The sequence below is a fragment of the Rhinolophus sinicus genome, chromosome 1 (genome assembly GCF_057876585.1).
Source record: "Rhinolophus sinicus isolate RSI-liver-muscle chromosome 1, RSI-T2T, whole genome shotgun sequence".
NCBI classification, from domain to species: domain Eukaryota; kingdom Metazoa; phylum Chordata; class Mammalia; order Chiroptera; family Rhinolophidae; genus Rhinolophus; species Rhinolophus sinicus.
This window is the reverse complement of record NC_142501.1, coordinates 127,292,898-127,320,713: the sequence shown is the minus strand read 5'-3', so window position 1 is coordinate 127,320,713 and position 27,816 is coordinate 127,292,898. Positions and strand designations below refer to the sequence as shown.

Here is a 27,816-nt window from a genome sequence, read left to right as displayed (position 1 = left end):
AAAGAAATACATTCAGTAACAATGATTCTCTCTGGCAGCCAAGATAATTATTTTTCATACTTTGTTCTGTTTTAAAATATTCTGAAGTGATAACATTTTTTTTTTAATTTATAAAAATTTATTTTTCAATTACTGTTGACATACAATATTATACTAGTTTCAGGTGTACAAAAAAAACACACAGAGTGGTTAGACATTTATGTAACTCACAAAGTGATAACCCCAGCAAGTATACTACCCATCTGACACTGTACACAGTTATTACAGTATTACTGACTTATATTCCCTATGCTGTACTATACATCCCCATGACTATTTTTCCCCCAATTATAGTTGACATTCAATATTATTTTATATTAGTTTAAGGTGTACAGCACAGTGGTTAGACATTTGTATAATTTATGAAGTGATCCCCCTGATAAGTCTAGTATTCACATGACACTATACATAGTTTTTACAGTATTATTGACTATATTTCCTATGCTGTACTTTACATCCCGTGACTATTTTGTAACTACCAATATGTACTTCTCAAGCCTTTCACCTTTGTCACCCAGCCCCTCAACCCCCTCCCATCTGGTAACCATCATTTTGGTATGGAAGCAATCGAAATGCCCATCAATAGATGAATGGAAAAAGAAATTGTGGTACATTTATACAATGGACTATTGCTCTGCCATAAAAAAGAACGAAATCTTATCATTTATGACAACATGGATGGACCTAGAGGGTATTATGCTAAGTGACATAAGTCAGACTGAGAAAGACAAATACCATATGATATCATTTACACGTGGAATATAAAGAACAGAATAAAGGGATGATATATTTTTAAAATTTAAGTAAAACAAGCCTCTGCTTAATTACCCAACTATAAGATATAACTATTTCTTATCCTTTAATGAACATCAAATCTCCTAAAAGTTATTTAATACAAATTGTTCATTCACCTCTAATACTACATATACATCTTTGCTTCTTTAAAAAGTACATTAACATTTATACAAATGCATTTTAGAAACTCTTACCCATATTGCAAGTTTAGCCTTATTTCCATCCACTGAAATTGTTTTCACCTTAAAGTCAACACCTTGAAAAAAAAAACATTTTGATAAGAATCTCAGTAAAATATAGTTTCAAAATCAATTACCAAGCAAACCAGAAAACAGAGAAGCCACATTATCAAATACCCAAATTCACAGTTATGGATGTGAAGATAAAAAAACCCAAAAATGTCAGTAAAGTTCAGCAGCTTAGGATTTAATCCAGATAAATGAAAACCAGATGCCTGTAGAATTCAAACACTCACCTACCTGTACTTCTTGAAAAAATAAAAATTTTACTGAAAAAATAAAATTCAATGAAAGGTGGTGATGGACTACGCACATTAAAAGCCAAGAGCTAAAATTCACGGTGCCAAAGTAGACAAGACTATCTATGGATGATTCCGGATGGAGCCAATTTTTCAGGGGCTCTCTAAGCATCTACACACCATTATTAAGAGTGTTGTCCACAGCCAACCAACCCCCTAATTCAGATTCTGACTGTAGGCAACCGGGAGGACTGATAAAAATATAAAATGGCCGTTCACCTCGTGTCTTATGAATTCTTTGTTTTTATCCTATAAAACAGTTTTATAGCCTCATCAATGATCACTTGCTACTGCACAAATTCGAAAAGAGAATTTACACTCAGAAACATTTGTGCCCAACCCTCTAAGAATCTTCAGAAGTGACAGAGGGGTGCTCAAAGTTCTGTGAAACTCTTCTGTTAGTACTAATTTATGTAAAGAGAAGAAGTTTTAAGAAGTCACATAAGAGTTTACTACAGTAACCCCCCAAGAAGCCTCTCCTTTACCAGGAAAACCAGTTGACACATGCCATCTGGCTTAAATGAACAGTAACTGCCCACAGTATCAAAAATAATACGCAGTTTACCCACTGGCCAGAGGGAAAACTTTAGCTCAAGAAGCTTGGAAAGAAACTTTCAAAAGATCTTATTAGCTTGTCACAATTAATTCAGAAAGCCAGAACTAAGATGAATGTGCAGCGCCCTCATACACTAAATGCTTAGAACACCTGTCACCAATATGGAAATATATTAGTAACTCCAAGACTATTTCTGATGATACATTACATATACAAATTAGATAATAAAATTACATTTCAAAATGTGCATTTTGCAGGTCTTTCTGTAAGCCAAAGATTAAGAGGAAAAACAAGTTTGGTCTTTGTGCTACAGTAATAAAGGAGTTGATAAAGCCATGCCTAGAATGATAGGCATCCATTAATTAGTTAAAGGGCAGTGTCAATTACACAGTCCAACGTAACCCGCAAAGTTTCTCTGCAGCCAACAAAACAAAGAAAAAAAATCCCATGTATTAAATAATCTTGTATTCACCAGGTATAGATTAAAAAAAACAATGCACCATCTATATAAAGATATGAAATTATTTACATTTTACTCATATTGCCTTAAAAAACAAAACCTAAGAAAATTTGGATACAGGAAATGGTTCTGACTCAGTACAGGTACTAAATGAAGGCCACTGGCAAACATTACATAGAGACAGCCTGTCATACATATTCTACAGTTAAATTCTCAAGGTTTTTCAGAGAGTAAAAAACTTTATTTTCTTAATAAACCCAGACAACACACTCAAGAACAATCTGACCTTTTTCTAGCTACCAGCAATTAGTTTATCCACAAAAAGAAACTCATTGCTCCCAGATCGTTTGTTTTCTTCCCCTCCCCGATCCTTTCTCTTTTATAATTTCCTGGTTTTTGCCTGTTTGTGGACATCTAATGACTGTCACTGTCATTGTTACAATTTGCATGTCGATAACTGTCACCAAGTTATTCTTTTAATATATTAGACCTGAAAGCTACAGAGAACACACACCCTCAGGAAACACTGGAGTCCTACCTTCCAAGCGAACAGACCTGGGTAGCCTGAAGGGGCACCTCGTCTGGCCTCAGACTCCGTGAGCCCCCATTCCCCAGCCATCTTCCCTTATTTCCTCTGGAGACTCAAGTGCGGACTGACACTCAGCTCTTTAGCTCGCACATGCTCAAACAGCCTCTTCATCAACCCTGGTCCTTCCATCCCGCCAGTGGCTGTTAATTTGTCTTCCTTGGTGAAGGCAGTGGGAATCTTTTAGATAAATTTGATCTTGCCAACTACAAGATTTGAGTAAACTATTTTTTTCCTCATTACTCTTTGTTTTCATGGATCTCAAAACTCTGTGACAGATTTTTAGTCAAGTTGTTTCCATTAAAAAGTACTAATTTTAAAAACTAATAACTTAAAAACTGCCACACACAAAAAAACAAATGGTCCACAAAACATTCTCCTTTCCCTCTGAAAATGTTATGATGCATTGTAATCATTAGTCAGTCTTTTACTATTACACTTAAACAGCCAACTGAGACAAACAGCTCTGAGACCGTTCTTCCACCACTGATTAAGACAGGGCTGGCAGGTATTGGGGATAAGATTCATTTAACTTTCTGAGCTTTCTGGGCAGACTTGGTGACCTTGCCAGCTCCAGCTGCCTTCTTGTCCACTGCTCTAATGACACCCACAGCAACTGTCTGTTCTCGGGTCATGAACAGCAAAACGACCCACAGGAGGGTTGTCAGAGAAGCTCTCAACACACAGGGGTTGCCAGGAACCATGTCAACGATGGCAGCATCTCCAGATTTCAAAAACTTGGGGCCACCTTCCAGCTTTTTCCCTGAACGACGTTCAATCTTCTCCTTCAGCTCAGCAAATTTGCAGGCATGTGAGCTGTGTGACAATCAAGCGCAGGTGTATATCTGGCACTGATTTGGCCTGGATGGTTCAGGATACTCACCTGAGCAGTGAAGCCAGCTGCCTCCATTGGTGGGTCACTTTTGCTGTCACCAGCCACATTGCCACGATGAACATCTTTGACAGACATTCTTGACATTGAAGCCCACATTGTCCCCAGGAAGAGCTTCACTCAAAGCTTCATGGTGCATTTCAACAGACTTTACTTCAGTTGTAACATTGACTGGAGCCAAGGTGACCACCATGCCGGGTGTGAGAACACCGGTGTCCACTTGGCCCACAGGGACAGGACCACTACCACCAATTTTGTAGACATCCTGGAGGGGCAGACACAAAGGCTTGTCAGTTGGACGAGTTGGTGGCAGGATGCAATCCAGAGCTTCAAGTAGCGTAGTTCCACTGGCACTGCCATCTTTACGAGTGACTTTCCATCCCTTGAACCAAGGCATGTTAGCACTTGGCTCCAGCATGTTGTCAGCATTTCAACCAGAAATTTGCACAAACGCTAGTGTGTCAGGGGGGTAGCCAATTTTCTTAATGTAGGTGCTGACTCTCTTAATGATTTCCTTGTATCTCTTCTGGCTGTAAGGAGGCCCAGGGGAATCGATTTTGTTAACACCAACAATTAGTTGTTTCACACCCAGTGTGTAAGCCAGAAGGGCACGCTCACGGGTCTGCTTCACATTCACCAGCACCAGCAGCAACAATCAGGACAGCACGGTCAGCCTGGGATGTGCCTGTAATCGTGTTTTTGATAAAGTCTGTGTCCTGGGGCATCTGTGATGGTCACATAATACTTGCTGGTCTCGAATTCCCACAGGGAGGTATCAGTGGTGACACCACGCTCACATTCAGCTTTCAGTTTACCCAAGACCCAGGCAGACTGGAGGAGCCCTTTCCCATCTCAGCAGCCTCCTTCTCAAATTTTTTGGTGGTTCCTTTGTCCATCCCACCACATTTGTAGATCAGATGACCAGCAGTGGTAGACTTGCCGGGACCTACGAGTCCAATGACAATGATGTTGACGTGTGTCTTTTCCTTCCCCATTTTGGATTCGATTTAGCGGTTTTCACTACACCTGTGTTCCGGCGGCAAACCCGTTGCAAAAAAGCTACACTATCTTTTCAACCTCCTCATGTGGATGACAAGGATCTCATAACAGAAGCAGACCATCTAGGAAAAAACATTCCTATGTTTCTCCTCTACTACAACACTGAACACTTCTGTGACCAGAAATGTGTGGGGTTTTCCCACAACAAGCAATTCTCCAACTCTCCAGGGACAATAGCCAGGTGTCCGTCCGACAATTCAATTCTGATACCACCCAGGCCTGATACTATCTACCTGGAGCTAGAATCAGATCCCACCATGTAAGGGCTCAGTCCCGTAAGACTGTCACACCTACCAATTCAGATGCCAATCACAAATCCAGATTGTTACCTGTGCTTCTGGCAAACTGGCTATAAATCAGAGGTTCCCATGATCCCCTCCTCTACTCGATTAATTTGCTAGAGCAGCTCAGTGAACTCAGGAAAACAGTTCACTTACTAGATTATCGTTATAGAAGGATACAACCAGGAACAGCCTGAGGGAAGGCATGCACAGGGCCAGGCTTGAGGGAAGGAGCACAGTGCTGCCCTGTCCCCTCCAAGCTCTCCATCCTCCCAGCACCGACACGCCTTCCCCAACATGGAAGCTTTTCCCCTCAGATCAAGAACAAAGCAAAAATGCCTACTCTCACCACTTCTATTTTACAGAGTACTAGAAGTTCTAGCCAAAACAATTAGGAAAGAAAAAGGAAAGAAAGGCATCCAAATAGGAAAGGAAGTAAAATTATGTCTGTTCAAACACTCTTATATGTAGAAAATCCTAATGATTCTACTAATACTACTACTACTACTACTACTACTACTACTACACACACACACACACACACACACACACAAAGAACTAACAAATGATTTCAGCAAAGTTGTAGGATACAAAATCAACACACAAATATCAGTTGCATGTCTATCTATACACTAGCAATGAATAATGATAATAAAAAATTTAAAAACCATTCCATTTACAGTAACATCAAAAAGAATAAAATACTCAGGAATAAATTTAACCAAGGAGGTTTAAGACTTATACACTGAAAACTACAAACACTGCTGAAAGAAAATAAGACAAAAATAAGTGGAAAGACATGCTGTGTTCATGAGTTTGAAGACTTAATATTGATAAGATGACAACACTACCCAAAGCAATCTATAGATTCAACACAACCCCCGTAAAAATTCCAATAGTTTTTTTTTGCAGAAATGTTAATAAAATGACTTTCAGACTCCATCTATGGAAGGGGACTGGAAACCCAACCTTGTGATTAGATGGTTGGAACCCAACCTCTGGAGGGGGAGAGGGGCTGGAGGTTGACTCAATTACCGATGGCCAATGACTTAATCAGTCATGCCTAGGTAATGAAACCTCCACAAAAAACCGAAAAGGAAGGATCAGACAGCACTCAGGTTGGTGGAACATGGGAACTGGGGGAGAGCGGCGTGCTTGAAGAGGACATGGAAGCTCTGGGCCCCTTCCCTATGCTTTGCCCTATGCATCTCTTCCATCAGCCTGTTCCTGATTTATAGCCTTTTATAATAAACCAGTGATGCAGTAAAATGTTTCCCTGAGTTCTGTGAGCTGCCCTAGCAAATTAATCAAACCTGAGAAACTTGAGGGATTTATAGCCAGTCAGTCAGGAGCACAGGTGACAACCTGGGATGTCAACTGGCATCTGAAGTGGGGGATGGCAAGATGGGAGAGGGCAGTCCTGTAGTACTGAACCCTTAACCTGTGGGATCTTACACGATCTCTGGTTAGATCGTGTCAGAATTGACCCAGCTGGTGTCTTGAGAACTGGTGGCATGGGAACTTCTCCCCCCCCCCCCCCCCAAGGAATTGGAATTAGGTCCAGGAACTCAAAAGAAACGGATAAACAAAATGTGGTACATACATAGAAAGAATGGAACATTATTCCACCATAAAATGGAATGAAATTCTGACATATGCTACAACATGGAAGAACCTTAAACATACCACGCTAAGTGAAATAAGGCAGTCACAAAAGGACAAATATTGTATTAGTATGATGCTACTTATGAGTTACCAAGACTACACAAATTCAGAGACAGAAAACAGAATAAAGTTTACCAGGGGCTGAGGGGAGAGTGGAGTAGGAGTTATTGTTTAACTAGTACAAGAGTTCCTGTTAGAGGTGATAAAAGTTCTGGAAATGAACAGTGGTGATGGTTGCAAAACAATGTGAATGTACTTAATACCACTGAATTGCACATTTAAAAACAGTTAAAATTGTAAATTTTATGTTATCTATATAAAACTTCTAGAAGAAAACAAAGGAGAAAAATCACTGTAACCTTCTGTTAAAGTTACAAAACTGAAATCACCATCCATAAAGAAAAAAAACGATAAACTGGATTTCAAAATAAAAAGCTTCTGCTCTTAGAAATATCTTGTTAACGACAAGAGGAGCCACAGACTGGGAGGAAAATATTTGCAAAGTATAAATAATCTAATAAGGGACTTATATGCAGACTATATAAAGAACTCACAATTTCAACAATGAGTAAAGAAAAAACCCAATTAAGAAATGAACAGAAGATTTGAACGGACACTTCACACACACACACACACACATACACACACACACACACACACCACATATAATAATGCCATATAAGCCCTTTAAAAGATGTTCAACATCATTAGTCATTAGAGAATGCAAATTAAATCACAATGAGATACCAATACACACCTATTAGAACGTTTAAAATTTAAAAGGCTTATCATACTAAGTAAGTATAATAGGTGAGGATGTGCAGAAACAGGAACTTTCACATACTGCTGATGGTAATGTAAAATGATACTTTATTAAAAAATGGCCAAACTGTTTTTCAAAGTTAAACAGGCATTTGCCATTTAATCCAGCAATCCCATTATTGAGTATTTACTCTAGAGAAATACAAAATTAATATCCATATAACATCCTGTACTTGAATGTTTATAACCAGTCGATTCATAATCACCCCAAACCGGAAACAACCCAAATGTCTTACAACAGGTAAATGTTATCAACTCTGAAACATCCACACAATGGAATATAACTCTAATAAAAAGGAACAAACAACTGACGTACAACAACTTGCATGATGCTCAAAGGCATTATGCTAAGTGAAAAAACTCAGTCAGAAAAGGTTACATACTACATTATGCCATTTATATGACATTCTAAGACAAAACTGCAGCAAAGAGGACCGACCAGTAGTTGCCAGGGGTTAAAGGCAGGGGAACGTGTGACTAACAAGGGAGATAATATTATTAGGTCCTTTTCTGGGATGATGAAAACTGTCTGGCATCCCAATTGTGATGGTAATAGTATAACAATATACATTGTTATAATACATAAGTGATTAAGTTAAAATTCAAATAACCGTATACCAAACACAAATCAATTTTACTGTATGATTTTGTTTTTAAATACTGCAATCAACATGTAATGTGTTAGGAACATAATAGGTCAAAATTATTTTCTGAGAGAATAAATTATCAGAGAACATGTATCATTTCTGCTTCTTTTAAATTTAAGATTTATTTTGTTGTCAAGTTCAAGACTGATTTTTTGAAATTGTTTCAGGGGCTTTTAAAGTAACAAAGTTCTTTACTCAAAAGATTTGTTGATTGTGTTTATTCTATTTCCCTATGGCCTTATTTGTGTCTTTTGGATCTATCTAATTATGAAAGACATAACAAATCTAATAACTATTTTAATCAAATTCTTCTCTTATGTTATGAACAGATTTTGCATATATGTTTATGACTGTTATGGCTGCTCTGTTAATTAACTGGACCTTTCATAATTACATAATATCCTATTTTATTCTATCCAATGCATTAACCTTAAATTCTACCCCAACTTACATTGTATTACCACCTCTGCTTTTGTATTGTTTACATTTGCCTGGCCCATCTTTTCATTTTCAACCTTTCCTTATTTGTTTTAAGTGCTCTTCAACTACATCTGACATCAGAATTATTAGAATATCCATTCATATTTAGTTAACTGATATATTTAACTGTTGCTTCTCTCTTATGTTTAGCATTTCTCACATTTTGTTCAAATCTGCATTTGATCCTTCTTACTGTTGAGATGATGTGTTAAAAAAAATACCAAGTTAGAAATTAGGAGGCTGGGTTTAGTCTCAGCTCCTTTACTAGGTAAGGTCTAGATAGGTAAGTGTTAACCCCTTTAAGTCAATTTCCCCCTATTATCAAGGAATATAAAAATTCCTGCTTTACCTGCATTTTCAGTGTGGTTTTTCTGCGGCGGTGAGGGTTAAATAAATGACAGCAAGGAAAGTGGGCATCAAAAGAGGTACTATAAGGATCAAATACATGGTGATGGAAGGAGAACTGACTCTGGGTGGTGAATACACAATGGGATTTATAGATGATGTAATACAGAATTATACACCTGAAATCTATGTAATTTTACTAACAATTGTCACCCCAATAAACTTAAAAAAAAAAAAAAAAAAAAGGTACTATGAAAGTTTTAAGGATCCAATGGAGAACAAGATTATGAGGACCTAGAACCCAAAATCTGAGTTTACACACAATTTTAAAAGTATAAACAATAAAATGTGATAAATGCTCTGGTAACCCACAGGACAGGTTACACATGTTTTAAGAGTTGAGAAGGACTGAGAGTTGCGGAAGAGAGAAGATGTACCTTATAAAGATTAGAATCTGGGGGATAAAGAACACCCTGGCAGACCAGGGCTTTCTGCGGTGACTACTTAAAGAGGGAGAAAGCCTGTGATGCCTCCTGGTCTTACTGCAGATAGCAACGCAAGATAAAAGATTTTGGAGAGGAAGGAGGGTGTGGAGGAAGGTCTTGTCTGGCTGAATTGCGAAGCTCCAACTTGATGCCTGCTGGTGGACATGAGGCTGGAAAAGGGGTGAGTGGTCTTACTTCAAAAGGGAATAATTTCCAATAAATGAGAAATAAAATTAAGAAACACATTCCTAAATCAAAGATTTCACATATTCAAACTGAGAATTCAAACTATCCAGGCAGCAACGAAAATAAAACACACCACACCAAATCCTATGGAACACTGTAAAACTTGTTATTAGAGTATATCTTTATTAAAGAATAAGACTAAAAATAAATTAAAATTCACCTTAAGAAATTAACAAAATAAACCAAAAGAAAAGTAGAAAGGAGAGGGGGGAAAATAAAGTAATTCCTCAAATAATACAATAGACACATTCCTTAGAAAAGAGAGACAACAACAGTATACCAAAATTTACAAGTCAAGAAACAAGAGAGGAGCGTAAGTTCAGATGATGAAGAGTTTAAAAGAATATTAACTTAAGAGATAAGTTAACTAATTGCACTTAACTTACAAGTGCAACTAAAAGAGATAAGTTGAGATGCTTTCCCAGTTACACTTCCAAGACTGTCCTAAGAAATAGAAAATTTGAAGAGGTTAGAATGGTAAAGAAGGGAACAGGATCAGATTCACAGGTGAAATGTAATCTTTAAAGAACAGATTAATTCCAATAATATTGAAGCCAGTAAAGACAATTTAAAGAGTTGGAAAGTGCCTTCATTTTATAAACCAGTGCAACTTCAATACCAAATCCTGATTTTTAAAAATTACAAAAAAGCAGAGAGCATCTTATGTATAAAAATAGATGTAAAAATTCTAAATTAAATAGCCAGAAATATATCAAACAATATGAGTGAAGACTTATCTAGGAAAACAAGGATATTTCAGTATTAAAAAAAAGTCTATCAACCATTAATCAATGCTGAAAAAGCATATGAAAAAAATCACAACCTTTCCTAATAAAACCTTTAAGTAAAATAGAAAAAAGAAACTACTTAAATATGATGAAGGATTTGCCATTTGCCATTATTCTAACTAAAGAAATGCTAGTGCCATTTTTATCACTTTATTCCAAGTAAAGTGTTTAACTGAATGAAATTATATGAACAGAATAGTCACATTTTTCTTTGAATTGTCTCATATTTCCAAATATTTTTAACAAGCACGTTATGGCATCAAACAAGAATAAACTCACTACTTTCCATTTTAATTAAATTATATTTTAATAAGTAAGCCCAAACTATATGGTACATTATAGATGGAACAGATTTGGTCTCTGCCCTTAGAAGCCTACCAGGTAATATAAGGGCATAGTCATAGGTATTTTTTTTAAAGTTTACCAAGGGAGTGATAAGAATCACTGATATAATTCAACCAATAACAATCCAAATTTGTCTAACTTTAGTGGAAATGTATCACCCTTAAAAAACATTTTCAATATTTTAACAATTTTAAGTCTTATAAACAGATTAAGAAATAGGTTGTGAGCCGGTCTTAAATAGAGAACTGGTTTTAAAATTTTCTAATTTTTTAATTTGACAGAAGTTTTACTTACAGCACTTTTTTAATATTCACCAATTATCTAAAACAGAGTAAACTAAAAAAGAGAAACCTGAACATGAAGAAAATGTGGCCTATTTAACCAGATTACATATAGTGCAATTAATTTCTACAAGAATCTATTCTCCACAGTTAAATTTCAACCAATTCTATCTATGCATCTGATTAAGAACCTCAGGTCAGCAACTGTTTAAATACCATTATATGGCCTGGTCATAGCAGAAAAATAAATTTAATACCTTCTTTTTTTTTAAACACTCCCACGTAACAAACAAAAAAACTTGGTCAAAATATTCTTGCAATTTTGTGTGTGTTTGTGTATGTTATTTTGATATCTGAAATGTTATCTTGAATTATGTCTTTAAATATATAAATATCCTTTTCTAATTTCCATTTCTACCATTTTCTCTCTAATTAATTTTAACATTTTAATTCATTTTAGTAAATTTTACCCACTTTGCCATTTCTAGCTTCCTTGTCCTTTATTATATTTCCCAAGTCTCTATTAGACCTTGTGACTTCCAATTTCACGCTCATTTCAGTGATTTTGTTTTCTTATTTCTTTTTCTTTCCCCTCAATAAGCTTACGTTGCATTTGCTTACGTAGTCATACTATCGCCTCCCAAGCCTCTCATATCACCGCTTTGTGCTCTCAGAGGTAAATACTTTCATTAAGGTTTTTAAATCCATGACACAATGTTTTGTCATGATTTTCATCTTCTTTATAGCAATATTTTTTCTGGTGAGTATTCTTCATTTGTCCTTTCTGTTTCTGTTCTTTCTTCTTTTTTAATTCTTGAATGGCGGTAGTGGCCTTGAGCCAACTTCCTTTTGAATTTTTACCTTTGAAGGAAGTGGGGTTTTCCTGGACAAGCTATTTATAGGTGGGCCATGCTGGAAGTCATAATGGCTCCAGTTCTAAACCAGCTAAACTTTTTCTTGATTCAGGGTTTGACATGAAAATAATTTAGATTTTTTACTTCTCACCGGCCAATGGAGATAGGCGGCCTTGAGGTTTTCCCAATGCAAAGGCCCAGCTCCTCCCCTACCACTACAGACACAGACAAATACCCAAGTGGCTTGTTCCCATTAACTCCTGTTTGGCTTCGTCTCCCCAAATTCTTACAATCAAACCAAGTGCAGGAAGACTCCTGCCATTAGCTCAAGAAAGTGAATTTTCAGTTTGAACATTTAAAATCTTTGATTTAGGAATGTCTTTCTTAATTGTCAGGCCCCTTTTGTTGTTGTTGTTTTATTTCTTATTTATTGGGAATGATTCCCATTTGGAATGATTCCCATTTTGCTTTTGCAAACAAGGGTTTTGGGTTTTGCACCTCAAGGTGGGCCTCTCAACTTCATAAAGCATCTCTTGCTGGCGCTGAGCTCGGAAGCTGTGGCATCTTCTCCCTACCTCTCACAAGTAGCCTGCTTAACGTCCACTGCTTTTGGCAGCCACTCCACCTATTTTGTGGCCTGGGGTTTTAGCTGTCTTCTAGTTTAGTGGAATATAGGGTTTGTGTTTCAGTTTTTCCCTCTTTTTGTTGTTATTAGCTATGTAACTGCCAGAAAACAAAAGAAGAAATGCCAACTGTATAGTACCATCTTCAAACCCTAAATCCAAAACTAGCTTAAAATAATATTTTCTACAAGACAGAAATTTAAGTGTCTCATCATATTTCTGAAAGATAAAGGTGTGCTTTCCTTACTTAGTATTTTACTGTGATGTAAAATACTACTTTTCCACAAAACACTAATTTTCACAAGGCCATTAACAATTGAGCTAATTGTTTTTATTTTAAAAACTCGTGTGTATTGCTTATAAACTAAGGCAGAAAATAATCTGATGCCTAAATGTAAAAGATACTTTTCAGACCCATGGACCATTTGGGGAACAAATTTATATATATTCTCATCAGTGTGCCACAATCTTAATATTTGTTTTTAAAGCAGACAAAGTCTTTTTAGTCAAAAGGGCAACACAAGATCTATCATCTGCAAGGCCCCAGATTCTATTTCAGTTTGAAATGAAGTAGTATTATGTTATATATAAGATCATTCCCTTAGTAAAATTTTAACTCTAGGCAAGTTTATGTTCCTGCCAGTTACCATTCTTCCACTCCTCGCTATCCATTATCAAGCATATTCTGAGCAAAATGAAGTTTTACTAACAAAATTCTTAAAGAAGCAAATAGCAGCCAAATTAAAATGGATTTTGAGTTACTACTGTTTTAAATAATTCCCTTCCACACATATATAGAGTACATCTGTAAATGTTTACATGGCATACAAAAGCTAAGTAATATCTGATATAATTTATTAAACATTTAGAGCACTGAGTTTACGTTGATAGAAAAAAACAAAGAAGAGCTCTTCCTCACAGAATTCTAAATAAGAAATTTAGACAGAATGATGGATTTCAAAAATCACCATCTGACAACTACCAGTTGGAATGACAGGATGACCCCTTAACAGTGGACAAATCTGGTGTATGTCACCTTAAGTAACCAAAGTCCCATCACCAGTAATGATATAAACATGAACCACTCAGAGAAGCACTTTTTTTTGGTAGAATTCCTGCTAAAAATACATAACCTAAATCTAACCATGAGGATACACTGGACAAACGCAATTGAAGGATATTATATAAAATAACTGACCTATGTACATTCTTCAAAAATGTCAAGGCTATGGAAGACAAAGGAAGATCGAAGAACTGTTCAAATTAAAAGGGACTAAAGAGAAATGACAACTGAATTCAATGTGTGATCCTGGACTGGATCCTGGACCAAAAACAATTCTTTTTCTTTTACTACCTATAAGATATTAGTGGAACAACTGATGAAATCGGTCTGTATATAGAACTGTATCCATGTTCATTTAGGAAATACACAATAAAGTATTTAGAGGCTAAAAACATCACGTCTGCAATTTAATCTCAAACAATTGGAAAAAAACAAGAACCATGTGTATGTACAGAGAGAATGATAAAGCAAATCTGATAAATATTAACATTTAAGGAATTTGGATAGACAGGAATTCTTTGTACTACCTTTATAACTTTTCTCTAGGTACGAAATTATTTTAAAATGAAAACAACAACAACAACAACAAAAAAACAGACCCACAATAAATGAAAACAGTAAAGCCAGTTTAGAGTAACTATTTCCCCTAACAACGCTAGAGATCATCTTTACTACATTCTACTCATCAAATCACGAAATTTTAGAGCTGGAAGAAAAATGTACTACCTCTCACCAAAACTTCTCAAATGACATGAAGGCAATGATGTCAAATGCCTTGCTCAAGATCACCAGTTCAAGGCAGAGCCAGACCACTGTCCTGCTCTGACTCAGCTCTTTCAACTATTGCAAGCTGTTTCTTGATACCTCTATACTGTCACCTACTCCCTAAACATGATACCAAACTACTTAGCTCTATCTTCTCATCCAGTCTAAGAAATGAGTGTGGCAAACCATTCTCAGGCAATCTAAATTTCATTTTAAAAAGGCATTTAGGTGTCACTGCTCCTAACAATCTTTAATAACTAATATTGATAAGTATGTTGTGTTCCGAATTCATGCCAGATACTATAACAAATGCTAAAAATTAACACATGTATTGTTAGGCAGTGCTGTTAGGTCCACGATGATAGAAACCTAACCTGTATTACTCATCAATATAACCCCACCTCTTAGGACAGTGCCTGGCATACAATAAATATTCAGATAATTGGATATTGCTAAATCAAAGACAATCCACAGTACAGGAAAGAAACTGTTTGCAGATAATCGTAATATCCCGTGTTAACAAAGTGCCATGAGACAACAGATAAGTGAGTTATTTTTGCTTGGTGAGATCTAAAAAGGCTTCAGAAATGGAATGACGCCAAAGTTAAGCCTTGCAAGACAAACAAAATTTCAACAGACATGGAAGCAATGAAGTGGTGAGAGGAGGGTAAGGAGGAGTTAGAAAAACAGCCTGAAGGCAAGAAAATATTTGGCATTTCTATTAAATTTTTAAATAGGCTTACCTATTGTTGCTGCAAGTTCTGGATCAAAAGTATCATCTGTGAACCTCAAGAGCAGGCTAAAAGAGATGTTAAAAAGACACATTAGAAATTTGACTTTTTCTTTCTAATCATTTGATAACTGTGTTCATGATTGTTATATTTTGTAACGAATTAGATGCATCTAAGAATAGGATAAACGTCTGTTCCCAAAATATTGCCTCAGTGCAGGTATAGACAGAAGAATTATATTACTGGAGAGGCGATTAAAGAATCCCAAGAGCAAGAGTTTACTAGAAAACATATTTCCCATGCTCCCTTACACAATCCCCCAACTGTGACATGTAGTACTACCTCAGAGGGATGAAAAGATATACTACTAAAAAGTGAGGGCAGAAAGATCACATGAGGCCCAGGGTATATTCCGGCAAATGTTATGCCACATATGTGAAATCAAGTAGGTAACAGGGAGCTACCAAATGCTTTGAAAGAACAAAATGGCTAGAACTGCTCTATATTTTGAAAAGTTAATGCCAGCAAAAAAATGTAGGAAAATCAACAGGAGACAGCTGCCATGGTTACGGTGAGAGATTAACAAAGGCCTAAACCTAGGAAATGGTAAAGAAACTAAAAAGGAAGGGGTGAAATGAAAGCAAGACACCAGATTAGAAAGGTACTCTAAGATTTTCCATCTCCCAGAATTATTTTATTTAATGAGGCAGAAGTGTCAATTATTAGCAGCTGCTCAAAAATAAAGTCTAAGCCTTTGTTAAAGACCTAGATTTATAAAATTAATCAAGCTTCCCTCAGATTATATCTCCTAAAGTAGGACAAGACTGTTCTATTGACCTGTTTGCATTAATAAAATAAAGGCAATAGCTATTAGATGTCTGAGTTGCAGAAAAATATTTTTATGGGTTGTAATTATTGCTGTTATAGAGTTGTTGTTTTTTTTGTTTTTTTTGGTCAAGAGTATACTGTAAAACATAGGGCCTCCTGAGACTTCCCAAACCCAGTATCATTGATTTTATTGGAAGAATTAACTCTCCCTTTCTGTTTTGCTTTCCTGTGTTTACCACAAAAATAAAGTAGAACAGAGAATCAAATTGTAGATTTTTCTACTTAACATTGAACTCCCTTGACTATAACTATTTTTACTTACTTTCAACATGAGTCAGGTGAGAGTACTAATAAGAACCTTAAAAGACTACTTACAAAAATTTTCTTCTCTCCCCAACAGCAAACTTTAAATTAACAAAAGTGAAAACTTCACCAAAAATTTCAGTGACCCATAATTTAGGAAGAGAAAAGGTATATATCTGTACTTGGTCACCACAGAACATACTATTATAAAAACATAAGTTAACATAACTTCATGGGGTTGTAGTAGTAATAATAATACCTAAATAATACAAATAACAACAACAGTATTGGCTATTATTTACTAAACATGACAACAATGAGCCAGACACTGAGCCAGGGGTTTTTCTTACATAATTAATTGTTAATCTTTACAACAACTCTTGTCATCAATGATACTTTGTCAGGAAAGGCAGGAAATGGTATGGTGCAAAGCAACCAATTTTAATCCAGGCTCAGTAGAAGTCAGCAGATCTTTAGCCAGGGATACAATGGTAGCTCAAAATGTATTCTGAATTCTTTGCATGTATTTTTCTAGGCAGAGAGTCCATTTCCCTATTAGATATTGAAAGGAATCCACAACCTAAAAATGATTAAGAACCACAGCTCTACAGGATGTATATTTAAGCTTTCATATTTTCAGTTAAAGGAGCAAAATACTCTCCATGCAGAGCTATAGATGGAAGGAGTAACTACCATCATTCCACTAAGAGGAGACCAAATTTATAATAAACAGTGTGATTATAACTAATCTGCATTTCTTAATTTACAAATGAAATTAGCAAAGAAGGATGGGGATAAAAGGGCATAGGAGGGACAGCAATTTACATAACAGAAGATCTCTATAATCCTTTCCAGTTTCTGAAACACTGCAACTTCTTTTACTTCCCTATGGAATCAAGAATCTTACATATTAACATTAAACAGGGTTGGAAGGATTTCTATTCCAACCTCACTTTTCACATGAAGAAATGAAGGTCTAGTGTGTTCAAGTATCACACACAAGGTCACACCAGTGGCAGCACTAGTTTCATAATCCTGATCTTCTGGCTGATAACACACACGCTCATTACACTCTTAAGAATCTGAAATAAACTGGAAAAATAACTAACTAATATGAATTAGTTAAGATATTCTTTGTTGTGCAATGATTTCACAACACAAGTGATATCTCACTTCCACTAACTCTAGATCTGTAAAGAAACAGAAACAAACTATTAGTTAGAATAACCCTTTAAGATTATACCCATAACATATGTTTTTCTACTAACTTGTCTTAAAAAGCATAGGCTTCTATTTTAGTAGTCATTTATTCTCATCATATCCAGAAAGATACGTGTTCAAGGTTCTTTTCCATAGCATATTACATACACAATAATGTATATCTAGCTAGAAAAATAAGACAACATTCTCTTTAAATGCAATCTTCCTTGAAAGAGACAGCTACAGGTGTTCAAATTTTGCTGTGAGGTGATCACTCACCACTAAATACTGAGAAAAAGTCTGGAGCAGATTAGATCCAAAAAAATCTGAGAGGCAGGAACTAAGGAAATCGGTAAATCCACTTAATATATTTTACTTCTAAAGGAATAACCTCAATTATGTGAACACTGTACCTCCAATTAAACTTCCAGAAAACTTTAACATAACTTAACTAGTCATCCATACATTTACAAAAAGTGCCAACCAAACATGTATTGGGTTCAACCACATAAAATGATACACAACCATTACTGACTGAAAAAATCAGCAATTTCAGATGCCTTAACTTAAATGAGAGTCACATCTCAAGAAAAAAAGGTCACAAGGCTACGGAATTACTATTAACACAAAGCTAAATATATTAACTAACTTCTTAATCCTCAAATTGAATAGATGGTGATCATGAAATGATTTTATTCAGCCCTCTAAGTAACACACACACACAGATCGTACTATGTGGCTAGCCCATAGCGCTTCAATAATTTATTCCTCGTTATGTAAAATTCCCTTACTCCGAAATATATATTAACATTAAATGAGGAAAACTATGAAAATGTGTTGTCATACTTTAAAAATATATAAAATTTCAGAACATATTACAGAGTAAGATTTCAAATCCTTAAGTATCTAAAAAGGTAAAACTTTATGACGTGATCTGAAAGATAAGTTTACCAGAAGGTATAGCTAAAATGTGAAATTGCTTATAGCTCCTGGAATTTGAATATTGTTTAAAGATCAAGCAGCCTACAATATAACCTACTCATAATCAGACGGCAAGGAAAACTTTACCCAGAGAACTTTGTTGTAAGATCTGGATGAAATCACTACCCACTTGCAACACCCACCGAGCTCCGAGTCTTATTTTATATCCAGCTCTAAATATTGTCAATATTATTTCCCCCCAAGAAAGTGTCAAGAAAGAAAAGGCCCAATACTACTTTGTTCTCTTACTTCTGTATGATGTGGCAGAATGAGAAGTAATAATTACCCTTTATTTTCAAATTACCCAAATTTTCAAAGGAGGTCCGCAGCTTAAGCTCTAGCATCTTAGGCCAAAATGAATTATTCAAGTCGTCAGAAGACCAATAAGTTCTTTCAGAGCTGACTCATAAAACAAAACCAAAACAAAACAAAACATAAAAGAAGCGGCAACGGGGTGCACCAAAATAGGCCAGGAATGTGATTTAAGGAGTCACCAAACTTTCTGGGTAGAATACTGGGTATTTAGAGAAAGCCCGACAGAAATCCCAAAGTGGTCAAGTTACAGCTCTTACTTAACTCGAGGGGCGACAGGTAGCCCGAATCCCGAGGGGCCGAGACGAGGCCTCGGCGGCACTCGGCCCGAACACGCCCGCCACGCCCTAGGCTCCTCCGCCGCAGAACAGCCGGCCAAGTGGCGGCCCTCGGAATTCCTTTTTTTTTCTTGGTGCAACAGGGGGAAATAAATCCAAGGAACTCGGGTGCGGCAGAGGCCCTCAACCAGGCCGCTGCGGGTGTCAGGGGCCGCAGGACCGCGCGGCGCAGAGGCCCGGGAGGGCGCGAGCGGAGCCTGACCCAGACCCGCCCGAGGCCGGCGGCCGCCGTTTACCGTTCCCGTCGCGGCCCAGGAGACAGCGGCAACCGAGGCACAGAGGCCCGCCGCCCTCGTCACGGGCCCGCAGACCCGCCTCACCTGGACTTGCCCACGCCACTCTCGCCGATGATGAGGATCTTCAGGGTGGTCAGCACGTCCTCGTCCATCCTGACCCTACTCCACTCCGAGTAGGTTCTGCCTCTCAACCGTTCTGCCTCTCAACCGTTCACCAGGAAGAGCTATCCGCGCATGCGCGCTGCCCCGCAGCTGCCACCTTTTTGGTTTAGATTGCAGGAGCCGGGAAGGCCCATTTCCGCCTTGAGGTAGCTCTGCGTCTGCGCAAAACCGGAGTTCCAGACGTCGTTCCGGGGGACGGCCCCTCCCTTGCGCAAGCGCAGATGGGGAGAGCCGTGTGGATTTCACTGTTCATAGCCTTTTCCTCCTCCCCAGCTCTAACCTAACCTTGCTTGCTTCGGTGGTGTCCTTGGGAAAGCTGAGTTGGAGGAGTATCACGCTGTTTTATTTCAGCAGCTGCTCCTGACAGCTGCATTGTAGTGGGAAAAGCGTTGTGGTTGAAGCCAGACGACATTAAGTTTAGGTCCCAACTCTTCTGTAAAACCGCTTTATATTACCTAGCCTTCTGAGCCTGTTTCCAATAATACCTCTTAGAATTGTTATGAAGATTAAGTGAGTTAATCTGTGAAGACACTTTGTAAACTCAAGTGCTCTATAAAAGACGTGACTGGGTATTGTTCACTTCTTGGCGAATCCTCTGAGATTGAAGAGAACCCCTCACACCTCAGTTCATCTTCAAAGGGAGATGTAAACTTCAGGTAGATCAGGTGCATACAAACCTTTGGTGATGCAACTTCAAGAACTACTACACCACAACTACAGGAATTGTGTCTCCTTTACTAAGTTGTAAATCTTAGTGAAGTTACCAACTGTAATGCAGGGCGGCCTGCGGGGTCTCTGCTCCCGCTCCCCACATAAAAGCGCAGGACATGGTGAGGCCAAAAAGGAACACCCACGGAGCCATAGGTAGGGGCGTCATACCACTATATTCTCGCTGGCGACTGGGTTGGAGAAACAGGCAACAGGAGCCACACCATTCACGACCCTCACTGCACCGCTAGCAGGCTCAGCCACCATCTTCTTGCTAGCCCCCATTTTGCTGCTAGCATAGCCACAGGTTATATTAGTGGCCAATGGCTCACTGGTTACAGCTGATGGCCAACTAGCCACAGCTGATGGCCATCCAATCACAGTTGATGGCCATTTACTACCTGAGCCAGCACCTTTCCACGTGAGGGCGAGAGCCTGGAGACTAGCCGTCCCCACATTAGGGATGCACAAAACAAGGCCCAGCTGGCTAGGCAGTGTCTGGGGTGGCTCCTCGCCGGGGCCTGTCACCCTTGACAACATGGCAGAAGGTCACGGAGGTCCCGCCCCCGGCATGACTGTCCCACGTGTGCCACGGAGGCCCCGCCTGACTAATGGCGCAGCGAGCAGGGTCTCCTGCACGACACCAACCTATACACAATACCTAGCAAAATGCCTGATAACAAGACAAACAGTAAATAAAAATTAGTTCTTGTGTTTTATCTGCTTATACTTGCACCTAATGCCAGATCAATAGATATTTGATTAAACAATACAGGTTAATAAAATTAGCATAAAGTTAGAAATTAATTTTTTAAATACCTGGAAAAGCTCTTTCACTGGATGTTCAAATGGCTCCTTCACCTCTTTCAGGTCTTTGCTCAAATGTTGACTTCTTAATGAGGCCTTCCCTACCCATACTACTGAAATTTGCAAATCCTTTCAGCATTCCCTGTACCTCTTTGTATTATTTTTCTGCACAGCCCTTAACCACCCTCCAAAATACTAGATATTTTACTACTTTATTTGTTCATTGTCTAATCTTCTCTAAAAAGAAGAGAAGCTTCATGAAAGCAAGGGTTTTTGTCTGGTTTGTTATAGCCTCTATATTCCTGGCATATAATATGTGCTAAATAAATATTTGTTGAAGGAATTAATTGAATGAATGTTCTTGAGTCCATTCCTGGCTTTGGAAGATGATGTCAACCAGACAACCTTAACCTCTCATAAAATAGTTCTTGAAACCTCAATTAAGTGTATTCAGGCTATAGCATCAAGAGCTTATTCACGAGGTTCACATTATTGTCTGCTCTTCCTCTCTGGGGCAGTAATTCTAGAAGTGTCGTCCCCAAGTCCCTAGAGATCCCTTTCAGGGGATCTGCAAGATCAAACTATTTTCATAATTATTCAAGATGTTATTTCCTTTTTTCACACTTGTTCTCTGATACCACAGTGAAATTTTCCATAAATCGTGATAGCAAAACAGATTGAAGGCAGACCCAGATATGAGAATTCAGCTCTTTTCTATTAAGCCAGATGTTAGAGATTTGCAAAAATGTAGAATAATGCCACTCTTCTCACTAATTTTTGTTTTACAATAGTTGTTTTCATAAACACATAAATTAATGAGTTTATTTTTTAATGAATTAATACATATATTTAAATTTTTCTCCGTTTTAATTTCTAAGTAGATATTAATAGATATAGCCACACAATCAGTTCTTTCTAGTCCTCAGTAATTTGTCAGAAGATACAATAATTTGTACAGCCAAAAAGTTTGAGAACTGTTGTATGATACTATTCACACTAAGATTAAAAAATTAAAAATAAAATTCTAATAACAGGCCTGGATTTATTGATGCTGCGTGTCACATTGTCAACCTACGTTGGCAACACTATATTCTCTTAAATGTTCTCCTACCTCCTGACCATTTCTCAGTTTTTTGTGAGATCCTCACACTCATATTTTAAACATTTTTGTTCTTTGGTTTTTAGTCTGTATTTGTCTTCTTATTCTACGTACACATTGTCTTCTTGGACTTACATGACGTCTTCATCCCACTTAATTTGAAGAGTGCCAAAGTTACATCTCTGGCAGAGCTTTCTCTCCTGAGGTTCAGGCCAATTTATACAACTGCCAAGTCACCTCCATGTAGGTATGCCAGGTGAAGAATGCCAAGTGAAAATGACTGAACTTATTGTCTTTCCTTCTATACTAGGTTTTTTTTTCTTCCTGATTTCCTTTTTAACACCCATTTAACTTCCTTTCCCTTACTTCCCACACCAAACATTTAGTCCTTACAGTCCTACTCCTTAAGCATCCCAAAATGTATCCACTTTTTTTCATCTCTACCAACTGCTGTGGTTAGGGCTCATCATCATCTTTTTGCTGGATTACTTACCCATCAGCTGCCCAACTGGCCTTCCTGCCTCCATTCTTTTCTTCCTTCAGACCCCTTTGCCCTGCAGCCAAAGTGGTATTCTTAAGATGCAAATCTGGTTGAGTTATCCCCCCTTCCATATACTGCTCACTGCCCTGACAAGTGTTTATTACCTTATCACTAAGCCCTGATTATTCCTCCAACCTCATCTTTTGCACTCTATGTTCTGGCCAAATTAGACTTCTATCATATTTTCAATGAACCATGTTTTGCTTGCCTTCAGACCTTGCATGCTTCTGTCTGGAGCACTCATCTGTCCGCCATCCCTCCCATGCATGCACAAACTCACAAACACACTTTTGCTTGGGCAACTCCTACACATCCAACATGCTCCAGTTTTGGGATCCCTTTCTCTGTGACGGCTTCCCTGGCCTCCCAGGTCAGCATTATATATTCCTCTGATGTGTTCTCAAGGTGTTCTATGCACCCATTGTGGTATGTACCCCACAGTATTATAATGGTATGTTTAATTGTTTGTTCCCTCACCAGGGTGTGTGCTTTATTAAAGCAGAATTGATTAATGTCTTGTTCATTGTTCTGCCCTCAGCATCTAGTACAATGCCTAGCCTAGAGTAGTTGCTAAAAAATATTAATTAAAAAAACCTAAGTCAACCACGGGAATTTGAAACAGTAATCTCCTTGTTTATTTTTTGTTTATATAGGTTAGGATGTCTCTTTACTCTCTATATTGGACATTATGGGGGGGAAAAAAAACCTTCAATAACTCATAATGCACAACCATTACCAGATACTGCTAGAAAGGAAGTGAGCGTTTATGCACAGATAAGACAAAATAGTATATATTTTTGTGTGTGCTAAATGGGCAATACAGATAATAAATGCTCCAGAAATTCAGACAAGAGTAATTGGTCACTGAAGTTTAGGGCAACCAGAAAAGTCTTCGCAAAGGAAGTCGGTCTTGAAAGAAGGATACATTTTAGACAAGTACAAGAAAGGGGACAACTCTTCAAGCAGAATGAATTCAGTAAAAACCAAGGCATTATGATGATATGTAATGGATGATGTGTTAGATTGATATGTCTCGCTATGTATAGGAAGTAATTAGGGAAAGGGCAGGTGTAAAGGCACAGGGACGTCATGGAGTTCATTGGAAGATACGAACGTGGTGGTGGCACTGGGAACTGGAAATGGAAGGACATGTAAAAAGACATGAGGAATAAATGAAAGACACAGAGAAGAAAAGGGAAAGGAAAATATCAGGTATTTCTCTAATGTTTTAAGCCTCAGTGCCATGGATAAAAAAGAAAACTCATGACAGAAAGGAGGAAAATGGGCTAGGTTTCAACCATGTAGAATTTTATGGGAAGGTGGGCCTTGGAAACAAACATTTTCAGACCTCTTTTAGAGCTATCGTTCTAAAATTCAAGGCAAATAACAAGACACCAAAACAGCAGAATCAGGAAGATGACATTCCTCGTCAGTGATCTGACTGGGGTGCTCTGTTCCCCATATACATGATTGTCCTTAAATCCCTGGAAAAAAGAGTCATCCATTCTTAGGCTTCAGACATAAGTTACTGGCCTTTGTTTTCTGGATCCGTCTTTTAGCATCAATTCTTTCTGCCACATTCAGAAGATATGATCAGCTTGTAAGGGAATATCTAAGGCAAGATTCTTAAAACCTGAAGTTCAGGGTGACCTGTAAGCAAGCCCAGTATGGAAGAAGGGATTGTAATTAAGAAACATTTGGAGATGTGATGGGGAAGGCCTCCCTGAGTCTGTGTTATTCACAACGTGCCCACAGCAGTGGCCCCAGAAAAGGACAACAGAGGAGAAAAAAGATCAAATTGAAGCCACTGACTTTCTGCATTTTTCTGCTGTTCCTGTTAGCATCAATGGTGAAGAATAGAAATGCTGCTTGCAGAATTTACACGTTCTGAACAGGTACCAACATGAGTATTGTGACTCATGGCTTGTATACGGCTGCAGTGTCCAAGTTTAACAGGCCTTTGTGGCTGCAGTTCAGATGCTACTCGTGGGAAGAGTTCTACAGCATTCCTCTCCACCTCCGACCCACTCCCACCCCCACCCCCAGAGGTTCCAAAACCACATTCCAGTATCTCCTTGCTCTGTTGACATGCACAGAAGCTGGTTTGAAGTCAAGGAGGAGTTCATTTCATTGTTTACTTGTTTTGATAAAGCCCTGGAGACTTGGGAGAGATAGATGAAAGATAAAGTCCCTAGAAGAAGTAGTTGGTGTGCACTTTTGGCCCCTGGGGTGGGATTTTAGCCCTAGGATGAGAGAGATTAGCGTGAAGAGCTGGAGTATCAAATTAGGTTTCCTAGCTTGACACAAGTAGTGTTGTCTTCACGGCCCTTGGGACAGTTTAGCCCAGACTCTATTAAGTGGCTCCTACTACAGCCCAGCTCTCACTGGACTCTGGTAACACTATGTCTGGTTTCTTCTTCAAATCTAGAGTGAAAAAGGCTTCCAACTAAATTAATCTCTGAGTTTTTCCTATGTTGGTTATCCTAACCTGACCATGCTGCAGTCCCTTAGTCATAGTCTCTTGAGACACCTGAATTAAATTGTTTCCTTCTGGGACACTGATTGATACACCCGTTCTCTTTATAGTTTCATTGACATGAGCACCTAATATTATTCCCATTTTACATTTAAAGAAATGAAGTCACACAGAGTTAAAGTGAGGCCAGGGGATGAGAAGCTCTCCTGATACACTTTCATTACTCCTCATCATCACCATAACCAGGCACACTTTATCTAGATGTGGAAAAGTTTATTTCCCAGCACCCAATGGTATGAAGAGAAGTACCTACTAACTCATCTAGTTGTTTCCTAGTTTCATGTCTTAGCCACAAAGGAAGAGAAATTAACTTTAGAGAACACTGATTACATGGATATAAGTTCTATGCTATTCAAATATTTGCATTTTGTTCATTTTCACTACTAACTAGAACATCTTAGATATTTGGTGTTGATGCTGATACTTTCAGTTCAAAATGCCACGTGAACAGTTCGATATCTGATCTTAGGGTGGAATAGATGGACCACAATTCAAGGTAGGCAGTATATTTTCTTGAAGATATATTATAAGTGAATAATTAAAATTTGGAGTGAATGATAAGAAGAAGACCATGGTGACAATAGCCAACCACTTGGATTACTAAAAGCCAGCAAAGGATAAGCTAATGAAGGACCTCAATGGAAAATATAGTGTTAGAGGTAAGTATGGTTTCATTATAAAGTTAGCTGTGAATTACTAGTCAATGAGTATGAGAATCAAAAATAGAGATAAACCTGGCCTGGATATACTTGGAAGTCAAAATCATAGACTCATAAAACTACTGTCCTATAAGGATACTTGAGTTCTAGTCCTGGCTTTGCTATATACTGACTGTAACCTTTAATAAGTCACTCAGTCTTTCTTACATGTAGCCTCATGTAAAATAAAAGATTTGGGAGTGTGACATAATCAGAAATGTGTTATCTGTTCTCTGCCTGCAGTTCCTGACACAGAGCTCCTAAAACCCTTGTGATTTCCTGAATGATGTGAATGATAGAAGCCTCTTACACTGAGCTCCTAAATCCTTTGGAATTTCCTGGATGAAAGGAGTGTCTTTTGTTCTAAAAAGGCAACTCTTGGTGGGCTCCTGGATAGCTTTAGGATGGGGCTGGCCACCAGAAATAATATTCGTGGTTTCTGATTAAAAGATTCCCAATATCAAGCCAAGAAATTAATCAACATAAGGAGAATCCACACAAATGCCACATCAGGAGAGAGGAGTCAAAGCAAAACCAAAGAGATAGAAGAGAAGGTGAAGGACCAAAGGTGTGTACAAACAACCTAGATGAATTGGAGGGAGCAGGACAAGAAATGGTGAAATATAAGGGAGAAGAGAGAGCTGGCAGAGATTAAAAAAGGTGGGGGTGGCAAGAACCGAAGGCAGACAGATTCAGAATTAATCTCATCAACACCAAGTGATGGTCATCACAGTTCTTTGTTTCCAGGGTCTTAAAATTATATTACTGCCACAAGATCACATTTTTCAGTCCTCAAGCCTGGCCTCGAAAGGACAATAGCTGCAGGAAATTGTCTCTCAGGTCCCTCCGAATTCAGCATTTTACCAATCTTGATAATTGAGTTGAAGAGCGAAACAAAACAAGCACCTTCCCTTTGAAGAACCTATTGATCATGTTAGGAATGTATAAGTTGGAATAGGGGCTCAGTTGCTGTAATAAACGGACCTCAGAATACACTAGTTTAAATAAATATTTCTCTCCCACTTAATTGTTCAAAGATACCTCGGAAATGCAAGGTGGGTAGATGGCTATATTTCAGGTGGTCATCCAAACCCAGGCTGTAGGGTCAATTTGACAAACTCAACTTGTAGCTTCCACCTCTGGATCCCAGGTAGCTGATTCTGTTGTTGTTTCCCATCCAATAGAAAGGGGAGAAAAAGAAGTCCAGGGAAAGGAACTTAGCTTTAACTAAGTAATACAGGAATCCACACCTCTATGGCCCGAGGTTAATCATATGTCCACACTTACCTTTAGGGAGTCTGGAAAAATCTAATGCGCATCTTGGCAACCCTGTGCCCCTCTAACTCATGGGTTTCTACTATCAAAATGAAAAAAGGAAGAATGAATACTGAGGGACACAGACTAGTCTTCACTGTAAGATGCATCTCCAAGACAACTATGAATCAAAACGTTACTTTTTGAACCAGTGGCTATTTCCTCCTCCTGCTTAAATTTTTTTTAAAAATTATCATTTGGTAAAATTGATGTTTTTGGTGTATGGTTCTATGTATTCTAACACATGAATAAATGTGTGTAGCCACCACCACAATCAGGACACAAAACAGTTCCAGCTCTCTTCAAACTCCCTCACGCTACCTCTTTATAGTCACAGCTTTCCCCGACCCTAACCGTTGGCAACTATTGCTCTGTTTTTTATCACTAAAGTTTTGCCATTTTGAGAA

At 38.0% G+C, this 27,816-nt stretch overlaps 1 protein-coding gene across 3 annotated transcripts in view; it reads right to left on the bottom strand.

Moving 5' to 3' along the window:
• RAB18 (RAB18, member RAS oncogene family) overlaps positions 1-19,854 on the bottom strand; it is a 61,241-nt gene extending 41,387 nt beyond the window's left edge. For 2 of the 3 annotated variants that reach the window (XM_019731536.3, XM_074324757.2), the window contains exons 1-3: positions 19,629-19,849; positions 15,359-15,414; positions 1,029-1,090 (exon numbers count right to left, since the gene is read on the bottom strand). In XM_019731536.3, coding sequence (XP_019587095.1) covers positions 1,029-1,090; positions 15,359-15,414; positions 19,629-19,696 — 186 coding nt within the window. In that variant the 5' untranslated portion in view covers positions 19,697-19,849. Of the gene's footprint in view, positions 1-1,028; positions 1,091-15,358; positions 15,415-19,628 lie in introns of all 3 variants that reach the window. The other variant, XM_019731537.3, reaches the window with a different exon arrangement.
• Positions 19,855-27,816: the final 7,962 nt, after the last annotated feature.